This window comes from Myotis nattereri (genome assembly GCF_964212035.1).
Source record: "Myotis nattereri genome assembly, chromosome: 12".
In the NCBI taxonomy this organism is placed as follows: Eukaryota; Metazoa; Chordata; class Mammalia; order Chiroptera; family Vespertilionidae; genus Myotis; species Myotis nattereri.
Window position 1 is genome coordinate 63,542,515 of NC_138087.1, and position 24,288 is coordinate 63,566,802.

General features: G+C 41.3%; 1 protein-coding gene across 1 annotated transcript in view; it reads right to left on the reverse strand.

The window, feature by feature from the left end:
- ELP1 (elongator acetyltransferase complex subunit 1) overlaps nucleotides 1-24,288 on the reverse strand; it is a 61,413-nt gene that overhangs the window by 11,654 nt on the left and 25,471 nt on the right. The window contains exons 11-29 of the mRNA XM_081104108.1: nucleotides 23,899-24,129; nucleotides 22,863-23,033; nucleotides 19,472-19,571; nucleotides 17,661-17,843; nucleotides 15,143-15,249; nucleotides 14,487-14,590; nucleotides 13,292-13,345; nucleotides 13,097-13,202; nucleotides 12,164-12,279; nucleotides 11,731-11,804; nucleotides 10,923-11,001; nucleotides 10,751-10,830; nucleotides 9,467-9,604; nucleotides 9,276-9,361; nucleotides 8,842-8,990; nucleotides 5,712-5,835; nucleotides 4,701-4,798; nucleotides 3,378-3,579; nucleotides 1,177-1,238 (exon numbers count right to left, since the gene is read on the reverse strand). Of these exons, the coding sequence (XP_080960234.1) occupies nucleotides 1,177-1,238; nucleotides 3,378-3,579; nucleotides 4,701-4,798; nucleotides 5,712-5,835; nucleotides 8,842-8,990; nucleotides 9,276-9,361; nucleotides 9,467-9,604; nucleotides 10,751-10,830; nucleotides 10,923-11,001; nucleotides 11,731-11,804; nucleotides 12,164-12,279; nucleotides 13,097-13,202; nucleotides 13,292-13,345; nucleotides 14,487-14,590; nucleotides 15,143-15,249; nucleotides 17,661-17,843; nucleotides 19,472-19,571; nucleotides 22,863-23,033; nucleotides 23,899-24,129 (2,264 nt within the window). The remainder of the gene's footprint in view (nucleotides 1-1,176; nucleotides 1,239-3,377; nucleotides 3,580-4,700; nucleotides 4,799-5,711; nucleotides 5,836-8,841; nucleotides 8,991-9,275; nucleotides 9,362-9,466; nucleotides 9,605-10,750; nucleotides 10,831-10,922; nucleotides 11,002-11,730; nucleotides 11,805-12,163; nucleotides 12,280-13,096; nucleotides 13,203-13,291; nucleotides 13,346-14,486; nucleotides 14,591-15,142; nucleotides 15,250-17,660; nucleotides 17,844-19,471; nucleotides 19,572-22,862; nucleotides 23,034-23,898; nucleotides 24,130-24,288) is intronic.

Sequence of the window (24,288 nt, forward strand, 5' to 3'; positions counted from 1 at the left end):
CCTCTGCCTTCCCAGCTATCCTCTGGTCCCAGTTCTATCCCTTGCCTGGCCTAGAGCACATGCTTAATACATACTGATCCGAAACACAAAGGAGGGCATGCATTCTGCAAAGAGCACAAGGTAAGTATCATCTCCCTGTTTCCCTAAGCATCAAAACCACCAAACAGATCTGCTAAAAAGGCCCATTTCGCCCTGGCCAGGGGCTCAGTTGGTTGGAGCGTCGTTCTGTGCACTAAAATGGTTTCGGATTCAATTCTGGGTCAGGACATATACCTAGGTTGCAGGTTTGATCCCTCATCAGGGTGCATAAAATAAATTACTTTTAATTAAAAAGATAAAATAAAAATCTTCTTCCCAGACTGACCCCAATGGATCATCTGGCATGTGCCACACTAACAGGTTCACAAAGGGACATAGTAGGGTGTGTTTTGTTTGACCTGTGTGTGTGTGTGTGTGTGTTGTATTGAGATAAAAATATGCTGAGGTAAAAGAGATATTTCCCGTACAGAGAATGAGTGTAAAAGCCAAAAAGGTATTTAAAGTCAATCACCTTGTTTGAGAATGGTTCTTTCTCACTCTATTTTGCCAAATTAACATAAAAAGTACGACGCCCTTGAAATTTAGTATTTTCTACCAAGGCCAACCACTAGAACATATTACAGTAGAGCTCGTTAGTGTTCTACCTCCCAGCACTTATATAGAGATATATTGAATTTAGATTTCCAAGTCAAGTCAGCAAGATGGAAGACATTAGGGCAAAGTGTCTCTGAACGTCTAATTATCCACAGTTGTTCTTTTTTCATCACATTAAAAAAATTTAGTGATTGATTTTAGAGAGAGAGGAGAGAGGAGAGGGCGAGGGCGAGGGCGAGAGGGAGAGGGAGGGGGGGGGGAGAGAGAGAGAGAGAGAGAGAGAGAGAGAGAGAGAGAGAGAGAGAGAGAGAAGACCATCAATTTGTTGTTCCACTTATTTATGTATTCACTGGTTGATTCTTATATGTGCTCTGACTGGGTTTTAAACCTGAAACCTTGGCATATCGGGGCGATGCTCTAACCGATTGGACTACCTGGCCAGGGCCTACCCACAGTTTTTTAAATTTTCATGATCTATAAGGTACAACTAGAAAGTCCTTGCTTGATAATGGGGCAGTTTTAGAAAGGAGGAACTGAGCTTACCTGGGCATACTGTTCCAAAACTGTGGCCGCCTCACTGTGCTTACTCTGTTCAACTAGCTTTCCTGCAAAGGTAACAAGAAGCATTTGACCATAGCTGGCTTGCTAAGAACAACAGTTCCACCAAAACCCAAGTTGAAATGGTTTGGGGTAGCACTATTTAAATAAAAATGGTCTCATACAAATTGGAGATTGAGCTCTACAGAGTACAAGTATACATTCAGATCTGACTGCTTTAAAACAGCATTTCATAAGTGCTAAGACTGTTGCAGACGTTAATGAAAGAGGTACCAAAAAATCATTCGCAGATCAAATAAATTTAGAAAGCTTTGGGTAAAACACAGTGCAACAGATTTTTCTGCTGCAGTGTTTCATTACTATGTCTTCATTATGTATCAAACTATGTACTTTGTGAATTTCTTTGAGGGAAAGAGGCAGGAATACCATGGAGTTTATCTTGAATGGAATTTACAATCTAAATTTAGCATGAGATGTGAAAATCATGTATAATCAAAATTAGCCATGAAAAATGCTTACAAAGGCATGGATAAGGGAAACTGACCTAATAACTCTAATTCATTTTGTCCTGTATTGTGAGAAACTATTTGCTTGGTTGAGCACTAGGTGGAGCTAGTTAGCTTATATTTGGGGTCATGCGGTGTTTTTATTAGATCCTAGAATCATAGTCAGCCCAGTTGAGATAATCACACTACAAGAGGCACATAGGACCCGAGGCTGACTAAGGGGCTGGCAGATTCATGCCTCCATCTCAGGCTAACTCCAGGCCACATTATCACGGACAAAAACAGAGTCACCTATCTTTTCTTTCTTTTGCTGGCTCATGTAAATTAATCAAGTTCATGTGCACATGAAATGACTCTACCATATAACATTTCTCAAATATCACTATATAATATTTCTCAAATATTTCTGGCCACTGCCTTCCCCACCATTTTCTGCTAAACATCTGGAGGACTAGGTGTTTTCCACCATAAGGCAAATGCAAACTAAGAGTTGTAAAGAATAAAAAAAATGATCACAGATCATAGATCATAGAGCTAGAAGGTATACTAGTAAACTACCAATAACACCAGTTTCTACAGCAGAAGTAACAATGGAGCCAGAATGAATAACTAAAAGGGCTAAAATAAAAAATTCTCACACTTGTAAAAAGAGTTCAGCTTGGAAATTGAGAGGGCTTAATGAAGAGCCTACATACAGGAGTCCTAAGACGCAATGGCATAACAAAGCAGTTTATCTAATAACCAGAAAATGCCAGAAAAAGAAAAGTGATAATCTTACACATTTTTATAATCCCAAGGAAAAGAATAATTCAAATGAGAATATGTACATACATTTAACAGGATATAATTTGGTTTTTCAGGAATGCTTGTTTTTCCCCTTAGAGATAATAATAAAGAAGTAGTATGTACAAGTCTCCTGAAAGGGTAAGGGGATAACATACTAATCAATCTCTTACTTTAAGCACAGGCCAGAGGACCAGACCCTCTCCTCCCCTTCTCACAGGCAGACCTTAACCTTTCCTCCGCTCTAAGAAGTCAGACTTGGTATAGCCTCGCCTCTGGTCCGATCAGTTCTTAGACCCTGAAACACCTAAACTGCCTTCGTTTCTAAACTGCAAATGCTTATGCATTTGGCCTCTTCTTTTACCTCATTTCTGAAAACTGCTATTGTGGTTTCCAACAATCTACTGTCTATACCGAATAGCCTCACCTCAAAAATCATCTTTAGCTTTATACAGAGCACATGGCCATCCAGTTACACTCCACTAAGTGTGGCCACATAATGTTAGTGTTGGTGAACAAGATGGAGAAGTGACAGTGTAACTTGTAGGTCATTTCCAACTTAAAGGTAAGTGTGCACCCCGAGGAATGGAGTGGAGATGAGATCAACCCAGCTACAGCTTTCTGCCCAAGAGATGGCAGAGCCACATAGTGGAAGGACTAGTCAGATGAGAGAGAAACTGCTTTATTACACCATTGCATCTTAGGACTCCCGTTGTAGCAGTTTAACCTTTACTCTACTTAGTAAAGCATTCCAAATTAATTTTTATTGAGTATGAGACTACCTTAAAGTATGCTGCCCTAAATTCCTTTGCAAAATTGTCACATAAAACAATCAAAAAAAGAAACAAAAAACCTCTGGAGAAGTTCTCATTTTGGGGAACCTACATGCGTGTTTACCTGCCAGAGCTCTGCCGAGGCCAGCCAGCTGCTCTTTGCTCAGCTGAAGCTGGGCCGCCACACAGAGAGCCTGCTGCCAGCTGCCAGCAGCCACAAAGGCATCAAGAGCTTTTTGGTGGGCACCACAGCGGGCAAACACCAGCCCCCCTGGCTCATAGAGGTGCTCCTGCGTCAGGTGTTCCCCGTAAGCAATGCTGATATCCTGTGACAAGAGATGTAGGGTTGGTGAGGAAAGGTGATAATCAATGTTTAAGTCTCCATTATATGCTGCCTTAGTTGCTATGCTTGAAACTCTTGAATTTAGGAAAGTCCTACGGTTGATCAGTGAATTCAATCATTCTTCCATTCAAAACTTTACTGATGATGTGCCATTTATTCACTTAACAAATAATTACTGGGTACTATTCAGGACAGTGACAATGATACTGCAGTGCAAAAATAAAACCAAACCAGCAAAAAACCAAACGGGAACAAGAACCACCACCAAGTTCCTGCTCTAGGAACAGAGTAAGGACTTGCAGCGGTAAAGGCCCAGGGCGCAGTGACAATAAGCCACATGAAGAGTGAGGGAGTGTTCCAGGCCGAGAGCATGGAAGGCACCATGGCCACCGGGCAGGAACATGTATGGAATACACAGGAGGAATACACAAGAAGGCTGGTGTGACAAGCAGAGAGAGCACGGGCTTCCTGGCAGAGGAGACCTGAACATTTTGAAGAACAAGTGGGGCTAAAGGAAGGGGAAGGCAGAGGGTTGACAGATGCAGTGGGCGCTGAAGAGGTGGTCAGGAACCCGATCATAGAAAGATGTGAGCAATTTGCAGATGAACTGGAAATGATGGCGATGGATGATGGCACAGTGAGCAGTGGTTAACAGCATGGGATCCGTAGCCTAGGTCAGCGCTTCACAGCCCCAGGTCCTTAGGCAAATTGTTTCCTCATCTAGAAACTGTGCACACCACTATCACGTTTTCATGGGATGTATATATTTAGCTCATCAATGAGAAAGATCTGCACTTTGCAGGATGATCAGTCATGAGGCAGAGAGGCCAGGCTGCAGAGGGCGGTGGAAGCAGGGGCCCATGTGGAAGCTGTGTGGGTATTGCCCACAAGGAATCTGGGACAATGCCTACGTTTCTGGCCTGCGCAAGTTCTTCAGAGTAGGAACAGGTCAGAATCACTGTCTCAGATAAGAAGTTCAAGGTGAGGCTAATTTGTCTGAAGATGAACCTTGAAACCAAGGAGTGTCATGGACTCGGGACCCTCACCCTTTCCAACTAAGGCACAAAGCAAAACCAGGAGCGCCACATTTCATACACCACGCACCTTGTGCTGCTGCGAGTCTGGTGGATATAACTTCAGAGCTTCATTATACAGGTTCTTATCCTTTATTAAGTTTAAGCATTCTGGGAAATGCTCGGGTCCTGCAGGAATAAGATTCATACACACACAAGCTTAAGACTTGGAAGGAGAAAGGATTCATTTTTACCAACGATCTCTCAACAAAATCAATAGGGGCGATTTCAAGACCTGCACAATCAGAAAATCTGGAGAAGAGAATCCGGGAATCTGAATTTTAAGATTCTGAGGTATTAGAAGCAATGCCTGGGGTCAGAGTTCTACTTTACAAAACTTTTTCACACTACCCCTGATCAATGACCATCCAGCCCAACTGGGTCAACCTCCTTAATAAGAATCTCCAGGGATGTGTATTAAACATACACACACCTGAGTACTGCCCAGCCCAACTGAATCAGTTCTCCACGGAAGCCATCAGCCGAATGCTTAACAAGCGCCCTAGTGACTCTTCCCAGCTCCCTCCCAGGCCTCAGGAAGGAATCGCAACTGCTGAAGCCAGAGGCTGCAGCCCAGGCCAAGGCTGGGTGGGAGGAGGGGTTTGGGAGCAGAGCACCCACCACAGTGGTTGGCCCAGCCCATCACTGATGAGTAAGCCTGGCTTCCAGGGCACTGCAGTGGGCACCTCGCTCTAGACAAGCCAGGCTTCCTTCAGGTGTTTGCAAACACCATGAGAACAGCGAATTATCTACTAATTTTGATTCTGAGACACTGAAGTGAATTTAGGAGGTAATCATTCTTAACCCAAAAAGGACCTCTATTTCCCTAGCTGCAGAGCCCCTCAGCTCTTTAAAAGACACTTGCTTTATCCTCAGTTCTCAGAACATATAAAATCAGGTGTACTTATGTAATTGTTAAAGATTTCAGGAGTGGAAATTGAAAGCAGTGTGCGTTTAAACTAACATTTTTTTTAAATTTATACCCTGCCTACTTACAAAGAAAATATGAAGTGGAAATGAGCATAATAATCCTCATACTCACCACATTTGCTGAGGTGGCCAATGGCTTTTTCATACCGTTTCAGGTATTTGTCTATAGTGAACCGCTGATAATTAGTTTCCATTTTCTTAAGAGTATTAAGAAATGGGAGATATTCTTTTGGATCCTAAAAAAAATTATAAATAGAACTTTATTGCTTATGATATTTACTTATAAAAATAAACATATAATAATTATAGCAGTAAATCCAAAGCTACATAATTTTAAGAATAGGTATCATATTAATATATTGATTACTTTTTATGTAATACTAGTGTCCCAGTGCATGGATTCGTGCACATTGAAAGGAAATTAATTAGAAGAAATATTTTAATATCGCTATTTGCCCTTTCTCTGTAATAGAAGTGTCAACCAAATTAATGATTGACAATGACAGATCAAAACACACGCGTGTGATTGGCACCAGTGAGAGCTTTATATGTATTGTGTGTGCACGAGTCAACTGAGCCTTTTATAGATATAGAATAAACTTGCTTAATTAGACCTGCTTTCTGATTTAGCTAAACTTTTTCCAGCCAGTGAAGCACCCCAACTTCTCTTTCAGGTAACTGTCAGCAACACAGCAGTAAATATTAACAAGAAACAGATTATTATTGTAGATAACGCAGGGAGAACAAAGGGTAAAGTATTTAACTGCAGCAGTGTTTGACTATATTCTGCGCAGTGAGATAACCTGAAGTCATTCTCAAGGTCCACCATTTCTTACTTCTTTTCAGTAGAGTCAAGTTTCTAAACTTTCTAAATCTCCATTTTACAGCTAATGAAAAGAAAATAGGATTCTACCGAGTCTCCTATCTACCTACTCCAGGACTTCTGTGAGGATCAAATGAGATGAGGCACATGAAAAAGCTTCACAGACATTTGGTTAAATTGTAAAATGTTTGCACCTGGCTATAAAGCAAGTCAGTTCCTGGGCTGCAGAAACTCCAAGGAGACTAGTTACTAGGGAGAGGAAGCCAGGCGTTGCTATGTGACGTCATTACCCAGTGCCCACAGTGACCATTTCCAAGCTGTGCTGTGGGCTGCATTTTGTGCCATGGGGTCTTGGCAGCACTGGCTGCCATTTGGTGGGGTGTCACTCCAGGGTGGTGGCAGGGCCTGTATCCCACTTGGGGGAAGCTGAGTGTTGGTTTGGTGGCGTCAGGTCCGTGGTGCCATTTATTTTTAAATGGTCAGTGTGCGTCATGGCAGCTCCTGTGTTGAGCGTCTGCCCTTTGGTGGTCAGTACATGTCACAGCTACCGGTCAGATGGACACTTAGCCTTTTACATATATATAGATAGAAAAAGCTAAACTACATAATACAACTTTTTTTTGTTTTGCTAATCCTAAGGATATTTTTTCCATTAATTTTTAGAGAGAGTGAAAGGGATGGGGAGAGACAGAGAGAAATATTGATGTGAGAGATACACACCAATGTTGTCTCTTTTATGCACTCTGACCTAGGGTGGGGGTGGGGGGGGGGGGAGATCGAGCCTGCAACCAAGGTACATGCCGGTGACTGGAATCGAAGTCTGAGGGCCAACACTCTATCCATTGAGCCAAACCAGCTAGGACCATAATACTTTTGATGAAAATGCTTAACATATGGGTGTTATTAGCTTTCATTAGGAATAATGACTACTTCTTACCTAAGTCTCACAATAGATACTTATTTCATAGGCTAATAAGGAAAACAAGGTTCCAATCTGTAAGATATTCAACAAATGCATCCAAGTTTCTCCTAAAAGTGCAAGGCACTGTGTTTAGAGCTGTTTCCACGACATGTCAAGCCCTCCATTTGCAAAGGCATAGTTATACTGAGTTGGACACAAAACTCTGAGGACCTGTCAACCAAGTTTTTGTTGGCACTGATACTCTCCAGCTCTGTGCCATGCCCCGTAAAAAAATTATTTTCTTCCTGAAGAAGAGATGCCTCCTGTTCTTAATTCAATTTCACTGGCAGACACATAAGAACAATACAGGAAAAAAATCGAGAGTAAATAATCAGTGTTCATGCATGTGATGTAGGAGATAACTACAGGCCAAAACATTCAGTCATGTACAAGGGGTGCAACATAACCCTGAACCTCAGGAAAGGTAGTCTAGAAGAGGACAGACTGGGCTGCAGGGGTAGACACGGTGCAGTGGATTACATGGGGGCCAGCTCCTCCAATCCCTGGGCGGTGGGCAGGGAGGCAAAAAAGGCTTACTGGGATCCCTGGCTGAGGTGGCTCAGTTGGTTGGAGCGTCATCCCGATTGTGGGTTCGATCCCATCAGGGCACCAAAAAAGAAAAAGAACGGTATACTGGGCAGATGCCACCTTGGCATCCTTTGGCCAAGATGAGTGAGAATTAGCCAGGTGAATGGGGAGGGTGAGGGGGGAGGCAGAAGTCATGTTATCCACAAAGGTGTGTGGTGGCTAAGGCAACAAAAGCACTGCCTTTCCTCCACGGGCAGAGAAAAGGGGACAACGTGAAGAGACGAGGACAGAGATATACAGGGAACAGGTCACAGAGGATGTTTAAGGAATGTTACGGCCTTTGTATTTCATGCTGGGGCCATGGGGACTATAAAGTATTTAAAACAGAGGAATAAAGGATCAAGTTTTCCTTTTTGGAAAGGTCACTCTGACAAGAGCAAAGACAGGAATGGTAGGGGATGAAACCAAGGCTGTACAATAGATGAAAAAGGTGCAGGCCAGGGGCGCTCAAACATTTTGACTGTCGCATGCTAAGGGGGACAGAGGCACCAAACCTTTCTATTTTCCATGTTCCTACTTTCCACTAGAAAAATGAGCTACAAAATAGAGACCTGAATTGGAATAGGATTCGTTTGTTCTATTTCCTTGATAAGAGGAGAATTTGTTCACACAGATGCCTATAATCTTAAAAATAACCACATAATTTTATTTCACTTGCTCAACCTAGCAATCAAAACACTTTGATAAGCATAGAACTATGATACAGAATGGCACTTAGAAGCGTGGGCCCGGAGACTCTCAGATCTGCCTCCAGCCCTGTGCTCCCAGGACAATATCGGGCAGAACACTGCTCCATTAGGAGAGGGATTCATGCTGCCATGATTACATAAACGAGAACCAAAAAGATGGCAAAGTAGCAACTCCACGTACCTTCTGTGACTTCTCAGCTACCATGAGGACCAAATCAAAGTCATAGGTCCCAAGGGAATGATCATATAATTCATTCACATCTACCAGCAGCAGCAAATACTTCAGGGCCTCTTCAGCACTCACACCATCAGGAACAGGGGTAGTGCTTCCTGTCAGCGTCAGAAAACAAAACAGAACAAAACCATCTGGGCAAAAACCCACACACCTGGCATCATAACCAGAAGACAAACAAACACATTTTCCAATAGACAGATATCTCTGATCCTTTTGTACATGCAGCACTGAAAAGAATGACACAGATCTTAACATGGCCCCTCAAAGGCCACATGTTAAATCTGTGCTGTGACCCTGGTCCTGGTCAGCGTGCTCTCCCAAGCTGGGAAGGCTGAGACAAGCAGGCCCCGAAAACACTCTTCCTGTGAACGGGTCTCTACCTTGAAGCTCGTGTACCTTCTGCAGCACAACTTCCAGTTCTGGGGTTGTTTTCTTCACATGAGAGGTGAGGATGGACAGGCAGTACCTGAGGTCAGACGCGAAGAACAACACAGGATGAGAAGGGTGAACAGAGTAAGGACAGCTATGTGCTTGTGTCATTCACAAGATGCCCCTAACGCGGCACACGTACTTGTCAGGGTCTATGCTCTCCATGGCAGCTCGCATGGCATCGCAGATAAGGTCTACTTTACTCCCCTCGAGACCCCTGGACTGTGGGGCAGTGTCGGGAACTGGTGGAGGGTACATGGTAGTTGTGACATCTTCTTCCCTAAGAACAAGTGTGTATTAAAAGGTCATTAACTGAACCTGTGTCCCCTCTCAAACCATTCACATAAACCCAGGTGTGCTGATAAGACAATAAATAAAAATAGCTAGCTATTAAAAAAAAAAAAAGTTATTGGAAAAGTTTAATTATAAAAATACTCATATAAGATAAAAAATGGAGAAATTTATTGAGAAATGAAAACATGTCTACAAAAGACCTGAGAGCCCAAACGAGGCACAGACCAGATGTCCATCACTGGGGAATGATGAACAAACTAGTATATTTATACAGTGGCATTCTATTGAGTGATAAATAAGATGGATCTTGAATACATGTAAAATGGATGAATCTCAAGATAATATACACGATGGGAAAGAAGCTTTATTTACACAGAAAAATAAATATTCTGAGTCCATTTATAAAGTTCCTGAACATGTGAAACTGATCCATGGTGTAAAACTCAAAACAGTGGCTGCCTAGGGGTTAGGGACTGACTGAGAAGGGACTGGGGGGAACCTGGTGGAGGTTCAGGTTACATGGAAGCATACATTTGTCAAAACTCACTGAAAGGTACACTGATCATGGCATTTCACTATAAATACAGCAGGACCCTATATGCAAACGATAAGATACACTCTAGATAGTGCTATGCAAAATGAAATACTGAGGTACAGGTACACTGATGTAATTACCTTAAAATTAGTCTAAAAATAGATGATGCATGAACAGGTGGCAAATAGTGATAAAGCAAATATAGAAAAATATGTATTCTAGAATCTAGGTGGAGGTACAGGATGCTCATGTGACAATTCTCTCAATTTTCTATGTTTCAAATTTCTCATTAAAAAGTTGGAGAAATGGTCAATGCAGACATAAGAAGACACCATTTTCTTTTAAACTCATAAAAACAGCTTTATATGACTACCTAAAAATAAAGTCAAATAATAATTCTGACCTACATACTTAAAGTCTTAGTTTTAAATAGATTGTTTTAAAAAAGGAAAGATCCAGTACATATGGTTAAGAGTTATAGTGATAAAAAGAAAATACTAGACATTAATTTTTCTCCTCTACCTATCTATTTGATTTCCTTAACTAGAAGAGAGAAAATCATGACTATGATACTCATGAATTATTCAAAATACTTACTTCAATTCTGTGAAAAACAAATTAATATGATTTACAGAATCTATCTGTTTTATGAAGGACTCCACATTTTCAAGAAACACCTACCGAAAAAAAAGGACAAAACATTTTAATTCAGATCACGTTAGTTCAAGTCTAAAGTAAGCTAGGGTAAACAGCAGCGTGAGAAAGTTACCTTAGGGTTATGATCATAAATCAGATTGAGATTAATTCTCAGTTTTCTCATGCATTCAAATGCTTCTTTAAACATAAGCCTGTGAAGAGAATGGATAAAGAAGGCATTTCACAAAAACTAAGCTCCCCGGACCCAGCACATTTTCATTATGATACAAACCAGTTCTAATGAGATAACAGCCCAAGTGCCAAACAACTGCTAATGGATTTTCATTCTGAAATCACAGAATAAAAAATCGGCTACCAAATTCATTTACCTTCTGAAAAGGAATGATTTAATCATCATGGCAGGATGAGGACTACATCCTCACAGACACACTCATCATGGAACTTAGGTCTTTCTTAACAAAATAATGCAAAGCTTCTCCTGTACCGAGTCAGACAATGGATCATTTCCCTCCTAACAGTGGCTCAGGCACTTTGGGTCATAGGCCCCCTGTGAACCAGAAAGCCTTGGGCCTCCTGCCTAGAAAGACATGCAGAGTCAGTTGGTGCAGTGTCCCATCTGAAGCCATGAGGGTCCCCTTAGGCTAGGAAGCCCTGACTTACACGATGAGCTTCATGATCCCTTCTGCTGGAAATGTCACTACACTATATGGCATTAAAATCAATGTAGACCATGTCACCACAATCAATTTAATAAAGATTAAAAAGAAAAATCAAAGTGTAAAAAAAAAAAAAGCCTCTGAGAATCTGATTGACATCTGTAATGAAGGTTTTCCACTTTTAGGTTTTAAACCTTAAAAGGATACTTATGATCTTCACACATAAGTCATAACAAGCTAACTAGTCCTATACGTGGTACTTACTTGTCCAACCACTTCCGAATCTGAGCTAAAACCAGGGCTCGATGATGAACAACTTCTAAGTTTCCCCTTGGCATCTTAAAATATATAAATCAAAATAATAATGTTTTAAATTAAATAGAAAACATTTAAATACCCAGGCTACACAACTTTACCTAACTTCACAGTGAACTACCACGCGAGGTAAAATGAGCACACTTTTAGCAGAATCTAGTTGTGCTCAATATTTATATTGACTTTCCAGAAAAGCTTCCCTTTTAGCCTTACTGGGCAGAGCCTGTATGAACACTGCTTTGTAATAAAGCTAACAGAACCTGGCAAGGAAAGACTTAAATAAATTACTCAAATAAAAAGAGAGCCTAAAATACAATCTGCAAGAACTGTTTGGTATTGACTGTCCAATGGCCATCAGAAACAGCCTGGAAAATCAGCTTACCTGTAGTATCAGCTTTGTGTCCTGGGGCACAACAGTGACAATGCGTGAACCCCGCTCCACCATCCGCAGCGTTTCCCCGTTAGACGCGTGACTGCTGCTCAGACCTGCCTGTAATGCTAGAGACAACATGGGCCTTAATCACTGTCATGACCAGGCACTCTCCATTACCTGCAGCTGAAACCGCACGTTATCTGAAATACAGGAGAGCAGTTACTAACCAGGCTCCTTTGCTCTCCCACTCAACCTCAAGACCATCAGCCTTTCTGATGAAGTCTCATCCCTCGAACTTGCCCTCTCTCAGAGCCTTCATGCATATTCTCACACACAACTCATCAACTGACTTGGAAGGCACAGGGAGAATGGGCAGCTTCTCTCTTTCTTAGCACTATAATCATACCAGGGAATGATTCCATTTCCAATGGGGATTTTCAGAATAAGGAAAATACACATACACAGGGGGGTGGGGTTGAAGGTGAGCGGATGGGTGGGCATGGAATAGAAGAAAAAACAGCCAATTTCCTACAAACCCCAGATGAAGTCCTTCAGAGGGTACAGCGGAGGGTGGCACAGTGAGAAAAGATTACAAAGAAGTCACCGCATATTGCTCGTTTGGTATTTACTGGTAACTCAAAGTAAAATATTAAAGTAGTTAACTAATGAAATTCCCTGAACAATTTTTGTTTAACTTCAGAATATTCTGCTTAAGGAAGGACTTCCTTTTCTGGAAGTCTTTGCTAACTGGTGCAGGATGATTGAACTGCGATGCTGTGCTGAGATTAGGGACGAAGGAACTAAACTCTAATGGTATTCTCCTGTCCAGGACTCCACAGTCAAAAGCCAAAGTAGGTGAAGAACTTGGAAGTCATCAAGACCTCAAAGGACAGAAGATAGCAGAAGAGGGACCATTTTCTATTTTATACACTGAGAACTTACTTTTTAATGAAGCATCACTCAGACAAAAACACTGGCAGGTGTGAGAATGAGTTGTTAACAACAAAAACTCATCATATACTGCAAATGACGTGATATTGGAAGCAACCTACAAGGTAATGGAGACAAGGGGAAATTTAGCTTTATTACTTGGAGACAACACTGAAGAAGATCCGTCACCAAACCACGCCTTTATACCTCATTGTCATTGATGAAAAAGCGACACCTGTTAGTCAGACCAAGGACATATTCCTGCAAAGAAATAAAACTGAAATTATAAACAATTCTAACCAAACTAGTTTAACCTAACCTTTCAATCACACAGTTCTACTGACCTGTGATTTCACATCTAAGTCTCTGTAATCAGGACTGAATAGATATGTTAGATGTGGTTGGTCCAGAAGCCATCCAATCCATCTGCAGGCCCTGACATTTCTATCTCCTACCTGCATCTCAAATATGCCACCTTTCTGCCCTCACTGCCCCCACTCCAACAGTCACTTCCACACTCGTTCCTTTCCAACCTACTCCCCACCCGGCAGCCAGAAAACATTCCAAACCATGAAGCAAATCACATTATTCTGCTGATTTAAAATTACTAATAATCTTCCTGCCTTTGTTAAGTAAATAAAAAATCCACACTCCTTCCTATGGCCTTTCATTGAGTCCCAGCCACACTGCTTCCATTCAGTTCCTTGAATAAGCTGAGCTCTTTCCAAGCTCAAGATGTGTAGTTCCTTGTCCCTGGAACACTCTCCCTTCCTCGGGGAGACTTCTCTTCAGTACACACACCACACCATAGAGCTTTCCACCAAAGTAGGTCCCTGTCCTCACAACTACCCTCCTCCACTTAGTCCCCAGCACCTCACCATTCTCTGTCATTACACCCTGCTTGTTTCCTTCATTCTCCCGTTGGAGGGGCTAATCATATAATCTGTTGATAGAGTATAAAGTCCCAAGAACAAGGGATTGAATAGCTGTTTTGCTTTATAACAACTGTATCCTACCACCCACCACAATTATAGGCATTTTAATATTTGATGAATGACAACTACTGAATACTACTTTCAAGATTACATTTCTGTTGTTCCCAAAAGGAATTTAATAAAACTGTGTCTGTTCGTACAACTGGGGATGAAAGTTTGCTAACTGCATTCTATTTTTAAATTTATAACTCCGAGGAAGGGATTAACTAAAGCCTGTTTGCCAGGCAACCTCTTAATTCCATCTCACAGAGGAAGCTGGGGCTCCGGGAACTGGGCCTTCTCAATGTTGCCTTATGATTTAGTGGATCCAGGCTCACCTCCAAAGCGCATACTCTTCGTACCTAATGCTATCAGATCTTGGATCCCTACTTTTAAGTGGTAAATTTTTCTGCCCTGTGATTACTTACCTTCCCTCCAATCACGGCCAATTCAGTCTGTGTGCATTCATAAGGAATTTGAACAGGAAATCCACCCGGGTTCTTCCAAGGTTCAACAACTGGAGAAGGTGATTCTGCAGGATTAGCAGAGGGGGTTTACCAAGAGCTGATCTGCTCTTTGTACAAAAACTGTCCCATTAATACTTACTAAAACACTTAACATGCAATTTGGATTACTTTCCAAATGTATTCTGCAAACTCATTAGGGTATTCCAATTCATTACAAGAGAAAACAGGTAGTAAACACCGGCCGCCCTGGCCGGTGTGGCTCAGTTGGTTGGAGCATCATCCCATGCACTGAAAGGTTGCTGGTTCAATTCCCCATTAGGGCACATGCCCAGGTTGTAGGCTTGATCCTTGGTAGGGGGTGTGAAGGAAGCAACTGATCAATGTTTTGCTCTCACATGATGTTTTTCTCTCTCCCTCTCCCTTCCTCTCTGTCTACAAATCAATAAAAAAATCTTTTAAAAAAAGAAAACACCTGCAAATCCTTGCTATAGCTTAGGGTTTTCCAGAGTAGTTAAAAGACCTAACAGTCAATGTGGCACAGATAAGATACAAGTCATGTTTTTAACAATGAAACATCATATAAGTCATAAACATGCTTTCCTAACTGTGATACTCACCCCAAAGGTACTTCAGTATCTGGCCACCAGCTAGCTGCAATGCTACTGTCTTGGTCTTGGAATTGCAACATAGGCTGATTATGACCCCATCCACTGTCACAGATGAACTGACAAAAGTAAAAAAAGGGAGGGAGGGGGTGTGAATAGATCTAGTTTTTCTCAAAAGCAGTGACATTTCACAGATTTTGCAAAACAGAAAAAGAAACAAGCAATTTCCTTTCGGTGCTACTCTGCTTATTTCAATACAATATACACAACACACACACACACACACACACACACACACACACACACACACGAGATAAACTATTGCAATCACAAGCCCAGATTAAGCGATTACCTGTCACATCACACTATTTTCCACAATACAAATAAGCTGGAGTCTACATTGTGAAGTTATCATTCCTATTCTGGCAGCAACTCATTATAACTTATTGCAACTTACCACCTTCATTAGACATACTTGGTATCAATAATATTTTTGTCTTCTTAAAATATAAACTACATTAATGAAGCAGTGAGTCAGTAGGAACATAGAACACTCTCTATCACTATCATATTCGTTCATGGAAATCTGTGGGTCCTCATTCATGGGGAGAGGGGAAATGTGCTGTTGCCATTGTATTTTTTCCTGAGTCAATGAACATATACATCTTAAAGAGACTAGATATGTCTTAAAGGAATTTAAAGAGATAGTGATTAAAAAAAAATGATTCCAATGCTAACATTTAGTCTAAGATTTTTTAAACCAATCTATGAAATACCAAAATGTCCCAAGTTCTGTGAGGATAAATTATCTGTAAGGTAAGAGAACAGACTCTGGAGCTAGTCTTGCTGGGACTGGGATCTCCGGCAAGCTGTTACCATGCCCTATGCCTTGGCTGTCGCAGCTGCAAAACGCTAACAGTACATACTCCAAAGAGGTCCCGTGAGACATCCGTAATATTGGTAAAGTACTAAGAAGAGTACCTTTTATAAAGATGAACTGTAATATGTAAGCTAGTAAGAGCTGCAAGCTAATCAAGGGACTTTATATTCCTCAAAAACACTGATATTTTATATGAACAAACAGTCTTGTTTTGAGAAACAAAGGTCAAAGCAACAGAAATATTTTTAAAATGACTTTCTCATTCCCTTTTCAGTAAATGAAATGACTGCCTCTAGCTTTTTTTTCTATAAATAATTTTAAATTTTATGTCTCATCACTATGTTGTACACCAGAAATATAGTTTAAGTGTAATTAAAAATAAAAAAATTTTCTTAAAAAAAAGAATTTTAAACTTTGAAAAGTAGAAATTTCATAATTTAGACATGTCTAATGAAAACTGCTTTGCTTTTCAAAAGTAAATTCCTGGTTATCTTGAAGTGCTACATGTAGCTACAACATTTTCTGCATTGAGACATATTCACAAAAAGCTTTTAAAAATATAAAGAGTTATGAATCAAAGATAAGGAGTTAATGACTACATCAGAATGTTTGATGTATACAATGAGGAAAGGTTCCTAATTTTGCAATAAGGGTTTTCAGAGTTTAAATCTAAGCAGATCTTTCATCACAAATGAAGCTAGAGAGTAATATCAGTGTATGCCCAAGGAGCCAAATGTGACACTGGAAACATGAGGATTTTCCAGAGCTGCCCAGACAATGCTATCTATCTACTGCGCAACAGGGCTTGCCTTACAGAAAACCGCATTCATGAACCAGAACTTGTTACATGACAAAGACGCAGTCAGGGATCAAAATGAAACTCAAGGCTAGGGGGCAGTGAAATTTAGCAAAGAAAAATAGAGGAATCCTATAAAATGCAATCTACCATGACAGAAAACAGATCTCTGGCTGATTGGGAATGGTAGCGGACACAGAGGGGTATGTCACAAAGAGGCATAAGGAAACGTTTATGGGGAAAGTATATGTTCTATTTTCTGATGGTATGGCTTCATGGATGCATACAGATATCAAAAGTTATCAAATTGTATACACAAATTTGTGTAATTTGTTGTGTGTTGATTATACCTCAATGAAACTATAAAGTTAAAAAATAAAAACAAAAAGATGATTTATAAAAGAAAAATAGAGACTTTTCAGTAGTAAATGCGTCATGTGCCAAACAGAACGTAAAGAGAGGCCAGACATCAAAATGTAGCACATATAAATAGATCTTATAACATAACTGATTTTAATAACTAACAAGGGTAATCAGAGTGACTGATTCTCATGGGCTAGCAATTGCCTTGCTGGAAGATAAGCATATGCTCAATTAAAAATGTTAACACACTTCAAAATGTTTTGCCTCATCTGTTGGTATTTGTCCTCTTTTTCACCACTTCTTGACACATTTTCGGCCTGTATTTTGACATGACTCAAAATTAGACTTAACCTCATCCCAAGTGTGTCTAACAAGGAAGCTACTGCCTCTTAAGCTACCTCACTAGAAGCCGAAAAAAGTCCTATGCTCATAACGACAAAACAGACAAGCATAACTCTATTACCACATGGAACACAGAAGGGCTGTGATACCTAATAGTGAGCTGTCCTTGCTGGTCATCTGCCTCGGAAGAGGCCGCGGTGAGATGGTGAATGACGGACTGCGGGCTGGACTGACTGTGGCGTACGGCCAGGAAGACGTCTTCTTGGATCCAGGTGAGAAAGCTGAGCTTCAGTGGGTTTACTTCTTGATCCTCACTATTCTCAAACTGAATTCTGTTTTAAATATTGAAGAATATCCAAGAATGAAACTTTAATACCACTGAGATTTCCCTGAATGAAGGAAGAATGAGCCACCCTGTATACAGGCAACACCTGGTTATATGTAGAGGCAAAACCTGAAATGATGTCAAATACTAAAAACCCCCAAAATACTGTTTGTCTGGTTCTAAAATGTGGTTTCTGTTTATTTAAGATTGTTTCTTATTCTCTGAGAGCTTTAGATTTATGAATCTGACCACACAAGAAAATTACCTGCCCTGGGTTGACCCTACACTAATAAACCCAGAGGTTTTCCACTGTCCCACTTACCAGCATTCAAACCAAACTGCAGCAGCTAGCTGGACTTCAATAGAATGGGTCCTTTCCCAAGCATCTCATACCAAAATGAATACATTAACTTGAGAGTCTCCCTGCCTCTAACATCTTCTTCTGCGGCATTTATGCAGCAGAGGACAGCACTTTTTGCTGCCTCATACAGGACTCATAATGGCCACTTCTTGACTTTGAGTTCGAGCAGCAAACTCTCGGCGTGCACTGAAGGAGCGGGTATCTAGCCCAATCTTCCTCCTCAACCAGCTCCCAGGACTCAGCCTCTCCACTGCACGCAGCCCCATGCAGGAGCACCCCCACCTGGTTCTTGCTGACATTCCTCTGCCTGCCACACCTACTGTTCCCAATCCTCCTCTGCAATCCTCACCTAGTCCTACTCCTGCTTCAAGGATCGAGATAAGTATTCGCGTCCCTCATGAAGACTTCTCTAAATGAAACTATATTCTACATTGCCTTACACTTTCTTCCTCTAGTGGTTTCAAGTCTGTGAAATAAAATCATCCATATAAATGTTCTTCGAAAACTTCTAAGCATTATATATAGGCAGCCCCCAAATCATACACAGGTTAGATACATATATACATTTATGAAATATATTGCATATATTTAAGAAACTTTCAGTTATTTGCTCTAGTCAGTTTATTGTTACTATTAATTTAGGAATAAATGCTCCCAGGAGACAGAATAGAGCAGGAATTAAGAGCACAGACTCATCAAGAATAGACTCAAATCCTGGATTCTCACAGGAATGGCATTATAATTTATAAATTGGCTTCTGGGTCATTTTATAATGCCTATAGTATACCTGAGATATTCAATTACACCCAGTCATTTCTAGTATTATTTCCATGGGAAAATGTATTCTGATTTCCAAACTGAAAGCCTCAAAACACAGCACCCAGAGGTTTTGGAGTGTAGGTGGAGGCAAAGACAGAGGCTGCTATAGGTCAGCCATATGCTAATAACCTAGACATCCTCATTTAGGTACGTGAATGCAATTTGCCCTGTCAATTCATCTCCATCTTCCCATGCAATGTTTCCCTGGAGAACCAAGGACTGTTGAGAAGAATGGGTTTTAGGCTGGTTTATTACTTGGGCTCTCCTGCACCCATCATCCTTCATGGATCAAAATCCAGGTAAGTGGCTTCCCCAACGGGGCTGAAAAACCAGCACCCAGGTGTGGTATCTACTTGTTCCACTCAGCAACAAGCACAGGATACCAACTGGGTAATTTAGGAGTAAATGCTGGCTCCTTCTGTTCCCAGACGTTCCGATAACTAAGAACCACCTACTTGTATCTCTTTTCCAGATGAGGTGTCTCAAAGGAAACTTTAAATCCACTTCCACCCACAGCTCCCAGTTTCACCGTGGGATCCACACTTGAACTATCACCTAGAAAACAAAATTGCAAGTCCAATTATATCAAACTATGAACACTTCTCCTCATACTAAGTTTATGGGGTTCTGGAAGTCAAACTACTTTACAAACAAAGCAATCTAGAAAACAGTCACATCTCAATCTCTTTTTAAAATCTCTGTCTACCTTTCAGGCTTAACCAAATCTTTTTTCCCCTTTATACTACCAGTCACAATCCTCGCTGTACCTCAGCAAGACCAGGGAGGGCTGCCCTCTCACGCCAGTGCTACTTCCTCCACTGCCCCACCACCGCCTCTCACCAACCTGGCATCCTTCATCAAAAGATATTCTCTTTCCATTCTTGATCCAGTTTATTCACTGCACAGCAGCCAATACAACCCTTTAAAAAACTGAGCCAGAACACCACGCTCTTCTGCTCTACACCCTCCGGAGGCTTCCTGTCTCACACAGAATAAACACAGGTCTTACCAGAGCCTTTGAGGCCAACGAGAACTGTTTCCTGTCACCTCTCTGACTCCACCCACCACCCTCCCCTCCCCCCCTCTGCAGCCTCCCTGAACTCCTGGCTATTTCCTACACAGACAAGCACCTTCGCCATTGCTCTCTACTCTGCCTAGAATGCTCTTACCCCAGGATTCACATGGCTCCCTCTCCAATTGCCACTGGGTCTCTGCTTGAATGTCACCTTCACATAGAGGCTTCCTGACCACCTCATGCTCTCCCATACCCTGACCTTGCTTATTTTTCTCCACAGCATTTACCATCTCATAGACTTCAACTTTTATTTACTATACTTCTCCCCAACTAGAAGATAAATTCCACAATCATATGGACTAGAATAAAACGTGTCATATGAGAGACAATCAATAAACATGGAGCAATACTCAGGACACAACAAATGTCTCCTACGCAAGTTCTGGCATCTAACTTGTCTCCACTGGATGCAAAGGTGCACTACTCGCCTCCAAGTTGTTCGTTTGTATCACAAGCTCTTTCTCTTTGGCTCAGTAGCCCTTATCAGTATTCTGACTTGTCCACTCTGAGACCTCAAACTGGAATATCCTGACTTTAACATCAACTTCCAATCTTTCCTCTTCTCTTTCCTTTTAATCCTAATAAAATGCATTATTCCTCAACATTCACTGTCACCTGCACAACAGCTGACATTCGCTGCTCTACACAGCAATCCTGACTCCCCCCGCCTCCTGCTATGCTCCCTGCGCAGGTGAGCTATTCACACCAGGGCCATCATCTGAAATTGCTCCGTGTTTAAAAAGCCTAATCTCCCAGGGGATTGTCAAGGGCGGGAAAAAAAGGAGACATATGTAATACTCTTTGTAATACTTTAAGCAATAAAACAATTTTTTAAAAAAGCCTAATCTATACATCCTACATTTTAGTAACAACTCCTACAACCTTTTCCCAGACTCTTTTATACCCAAATACGCTACAACATGCTCCCCACTCTCAAAGGCTTCCAGCTCCCCACTTTGTATTTTTCTACAGATACTTCCCTGGCTCAAACTCTCACCATCTCCTGCCTAGTCACTCTGAGCAGCCCCACTGGTATGTCTGCCTCCCCGTGCCCACACCACGGCCTGCCCGCACACAGCCACCTGACACACCACCAGGGAGCGGAGGTCTAACCTGTCCTATCTGATCATGAATGTAGGGTGCTACAGAGTTTCATTCTGGGGAGAGAGGTGTTCTAAAATTGACTGTGTTGATGGTTGCAAAACTGCAAATATACTAAAAACCATAGAGTTGTATACCCTAAGTGGATGAGTGATGTGAATAACGTTATATTTTAAGTGAATGTAGGATAAAATATTCTGTACATAGTAAAACAATAAACAATTATACAATCTTAAATTAGTATCATCTAGTAAGCACCATAAAAGCTTACTCTACATCTGATTCTTTTAAGCTAAGAAAACCAGCAGTAACAGTAGTCAAGTATAAAGACAATCACTTATTTACTTTTGATATTACAGGTTGATAATAAAGTCTACTTTGAAAAGAAGTTAATTTCTGCTTTTTCTGATTTTCCTTAACAATGAACAAATTACTTCTTTAAAAGTTATTAAGAATTAAAAAGTTTAAGGAGAACTGTTATAGCATTTTACAGATTGAAACTAAAATCAGAGTAGCTGGAGACATATCCAAGTACAGTAAGTCCTTACTTAATACTGTCAATGGGTTCTGTGACTTTAAACAAAATGATATGTAACAAAATCTATTTTATCATAAGGTAACTGGTATAAACAAGAGTTCCTACACAGCATCTCATCAACATTCCAACAAAATGACACTGAACAAAAGGAGGGCCTACTGTATTGTTAGTATAAACAGAAGCCTGCTGATTCAACAGAAACACTGATTAGCAGGGAATTCCAATATAAATTAATTTTGATTATTCTATCCTAGCAGCTAAATTGTTCTCTGAGAATGCGTAAGTTATTTGAAAACAAGGCCACCAGTGCCATTTGCCTGTATAATTCATGACATGAACATAGAACTCACAACTAAAAACAAGTGTCGGGTTTCCCCAGCCCATCAGGAAAGCAACTAGGAACTGAGAGCAATGGGGCTGTGGAAAACAACTGGATTAGAAGCTATGACACCTCAGTTGGACTCCCTGTCCATGCTTCCTGAAGCAAATTGCAAACCCGCTGGCATTCTATCCTTCATTATAAAAAAGAAAAAATCCAGCCCAACCAGTATGGCTCAGTGGTGGAGTGACGTTGACCCGTGAACTAAGAGGTCACCGGTTACATTCCCGGTCATGGCACATGCCCGGGTTGCAGGATCAATCCCCAGTAGGGGGCATGCAGGAGGCAGCCAATGGATGTGTTTCTCTCTCATCAATGTTTCTATCTCTCTATCCTTCTCCCTTCCTCTCTCTCTAAAATCAACAAAAATGTAAAAAAACAAAAACAAAAAAGTCCATCTGTGACACAGCTCCTAGGAGCGCTGTGAGATCAACTGAAAATATGTGCAAAGGCAATGAAAACTGTAAAACACGTTACAGGTGTAATAAGATACCATCGTATTTCCAGGGTTGAATGTTATTCTTTAAATAACTGACTCTTCAAGTTCAACAAAGCAAAGGAATAGCTCTTATAAGACTGAAATTCCCTCAAAAAGACCCCCCCCCCCACAAGCCAATTAAATAAGATGATAAAGGTATTAATTATAAATTTAAAAATTTTTAGAAACACTAGAGCGAAGGCAACATCAAACTATAACTTGCTTTTTAGAGGGGAAACCTGACTCAGAACATCTTGTAACAGTTCTGAACATACCATATTTATAGACAGAAATCTGGTTGCTGGCATCAAGGATAGCGAGGTCGTTACTCCTTTCAGGGCACGCAGAGAACATGACTTGATTCACAGGCTCTGGGAGCAGCATTCGATGGGTGTACATGGGAGGTGGGACTACACTCTGCCGGAAGACTGTCACCAATACCCTGTCTGCATGTGACAGAAGGAGAAGGAGGATCAGACACATGGATGTTCAATTGTGAAATAAGGCATCAGAACAGCACAGTACCACTAACTAATGATGGTGGTAGGAGATATACAGCAATTCTTTAAAATAATTTTTGGTGTTTTAATCATCAATAAACATCGTGTAGGGGGAGGAAATATCATGGACTATGTCTATATCAGGCTATTGTCCCCTCCAGACCTGGAGAAGTCCGTCTCTGGTCTTGGAGGTTTTAGGAGCCAGGAGCTATGACAAGGTCAAGAGATCAGAGTTCTAGCTTTGGCTGCAATCAAGCCAGGCTAACGCAAGGAAATCAATGCCTTTAAAATCCTTGAAGCACTTACCTCCGCATGGATGTGGTAATAAGGCATATATGATTAAGTCCTCTGCTCAGATCATATGATTATTAAATCAGTATTATGACCACTACACAGAACATGAATTAGTACAGCAACTCCCATTACAATCTTAGAAGCAAGGGTCAATGAAAATCTGAGTCAGGGCAAAAGACAAGGCAAACACATCTAAAACCCTAACACGACTGTCTCCTCTGGCCAGGGTCAGAATTTTCAATGTCTTCAAAGGCCAGACCAGTAAATATGTGAAGACCATGGATGCAGCACAATGAGGAATTGGGGTGGGAGGTGGATGTGGGGAGGAGGGACTATGGTCCTCAGGAAAGTACATGCCCCATCTATGGGCATTCTCATCCAAACAAAACAACAAATAAGATAAACCAACCAACCAACCAAATAAATATTCCCCATTGTTTTAGCCAAACCACCACATCTGCAGGCACCGGCTCAGGGGCCCCTTCCAGGCTCACAGACACCTTTTCTAGCTGCTTACTTCCATCGATGACAGCCACGTTTGCCATGTCACTTGAATAATCCCCCGAGCTCCGGTCGGTCGTCCAGCCCCAGTCATAGCAGAGGTAGTGCCAGCCCTGACAGAGAACGTGCAGCCGGTACGGGGTCACCGGGTCCCACACCAGAGACACAATCTTGCTCTTCCCACAGGCGCTGAAGATCAGACTTTGCTTGAGATACCAGTGGTAGTTTCCCACAGTCCAGAGCTGAACTGCAAGGGAAAATGAAAGGAGGCCTCAGAGGCTGGAGGACAAGACCTCATACCATTTGCTAGAGGAGGATGGGACAAACTTTTCTTTTTCAAATGATCCTTCCTGCTCAGCCTCTCCATTAAAATAATGTTAACAATAATTGGCAAAAGGCAATTTTC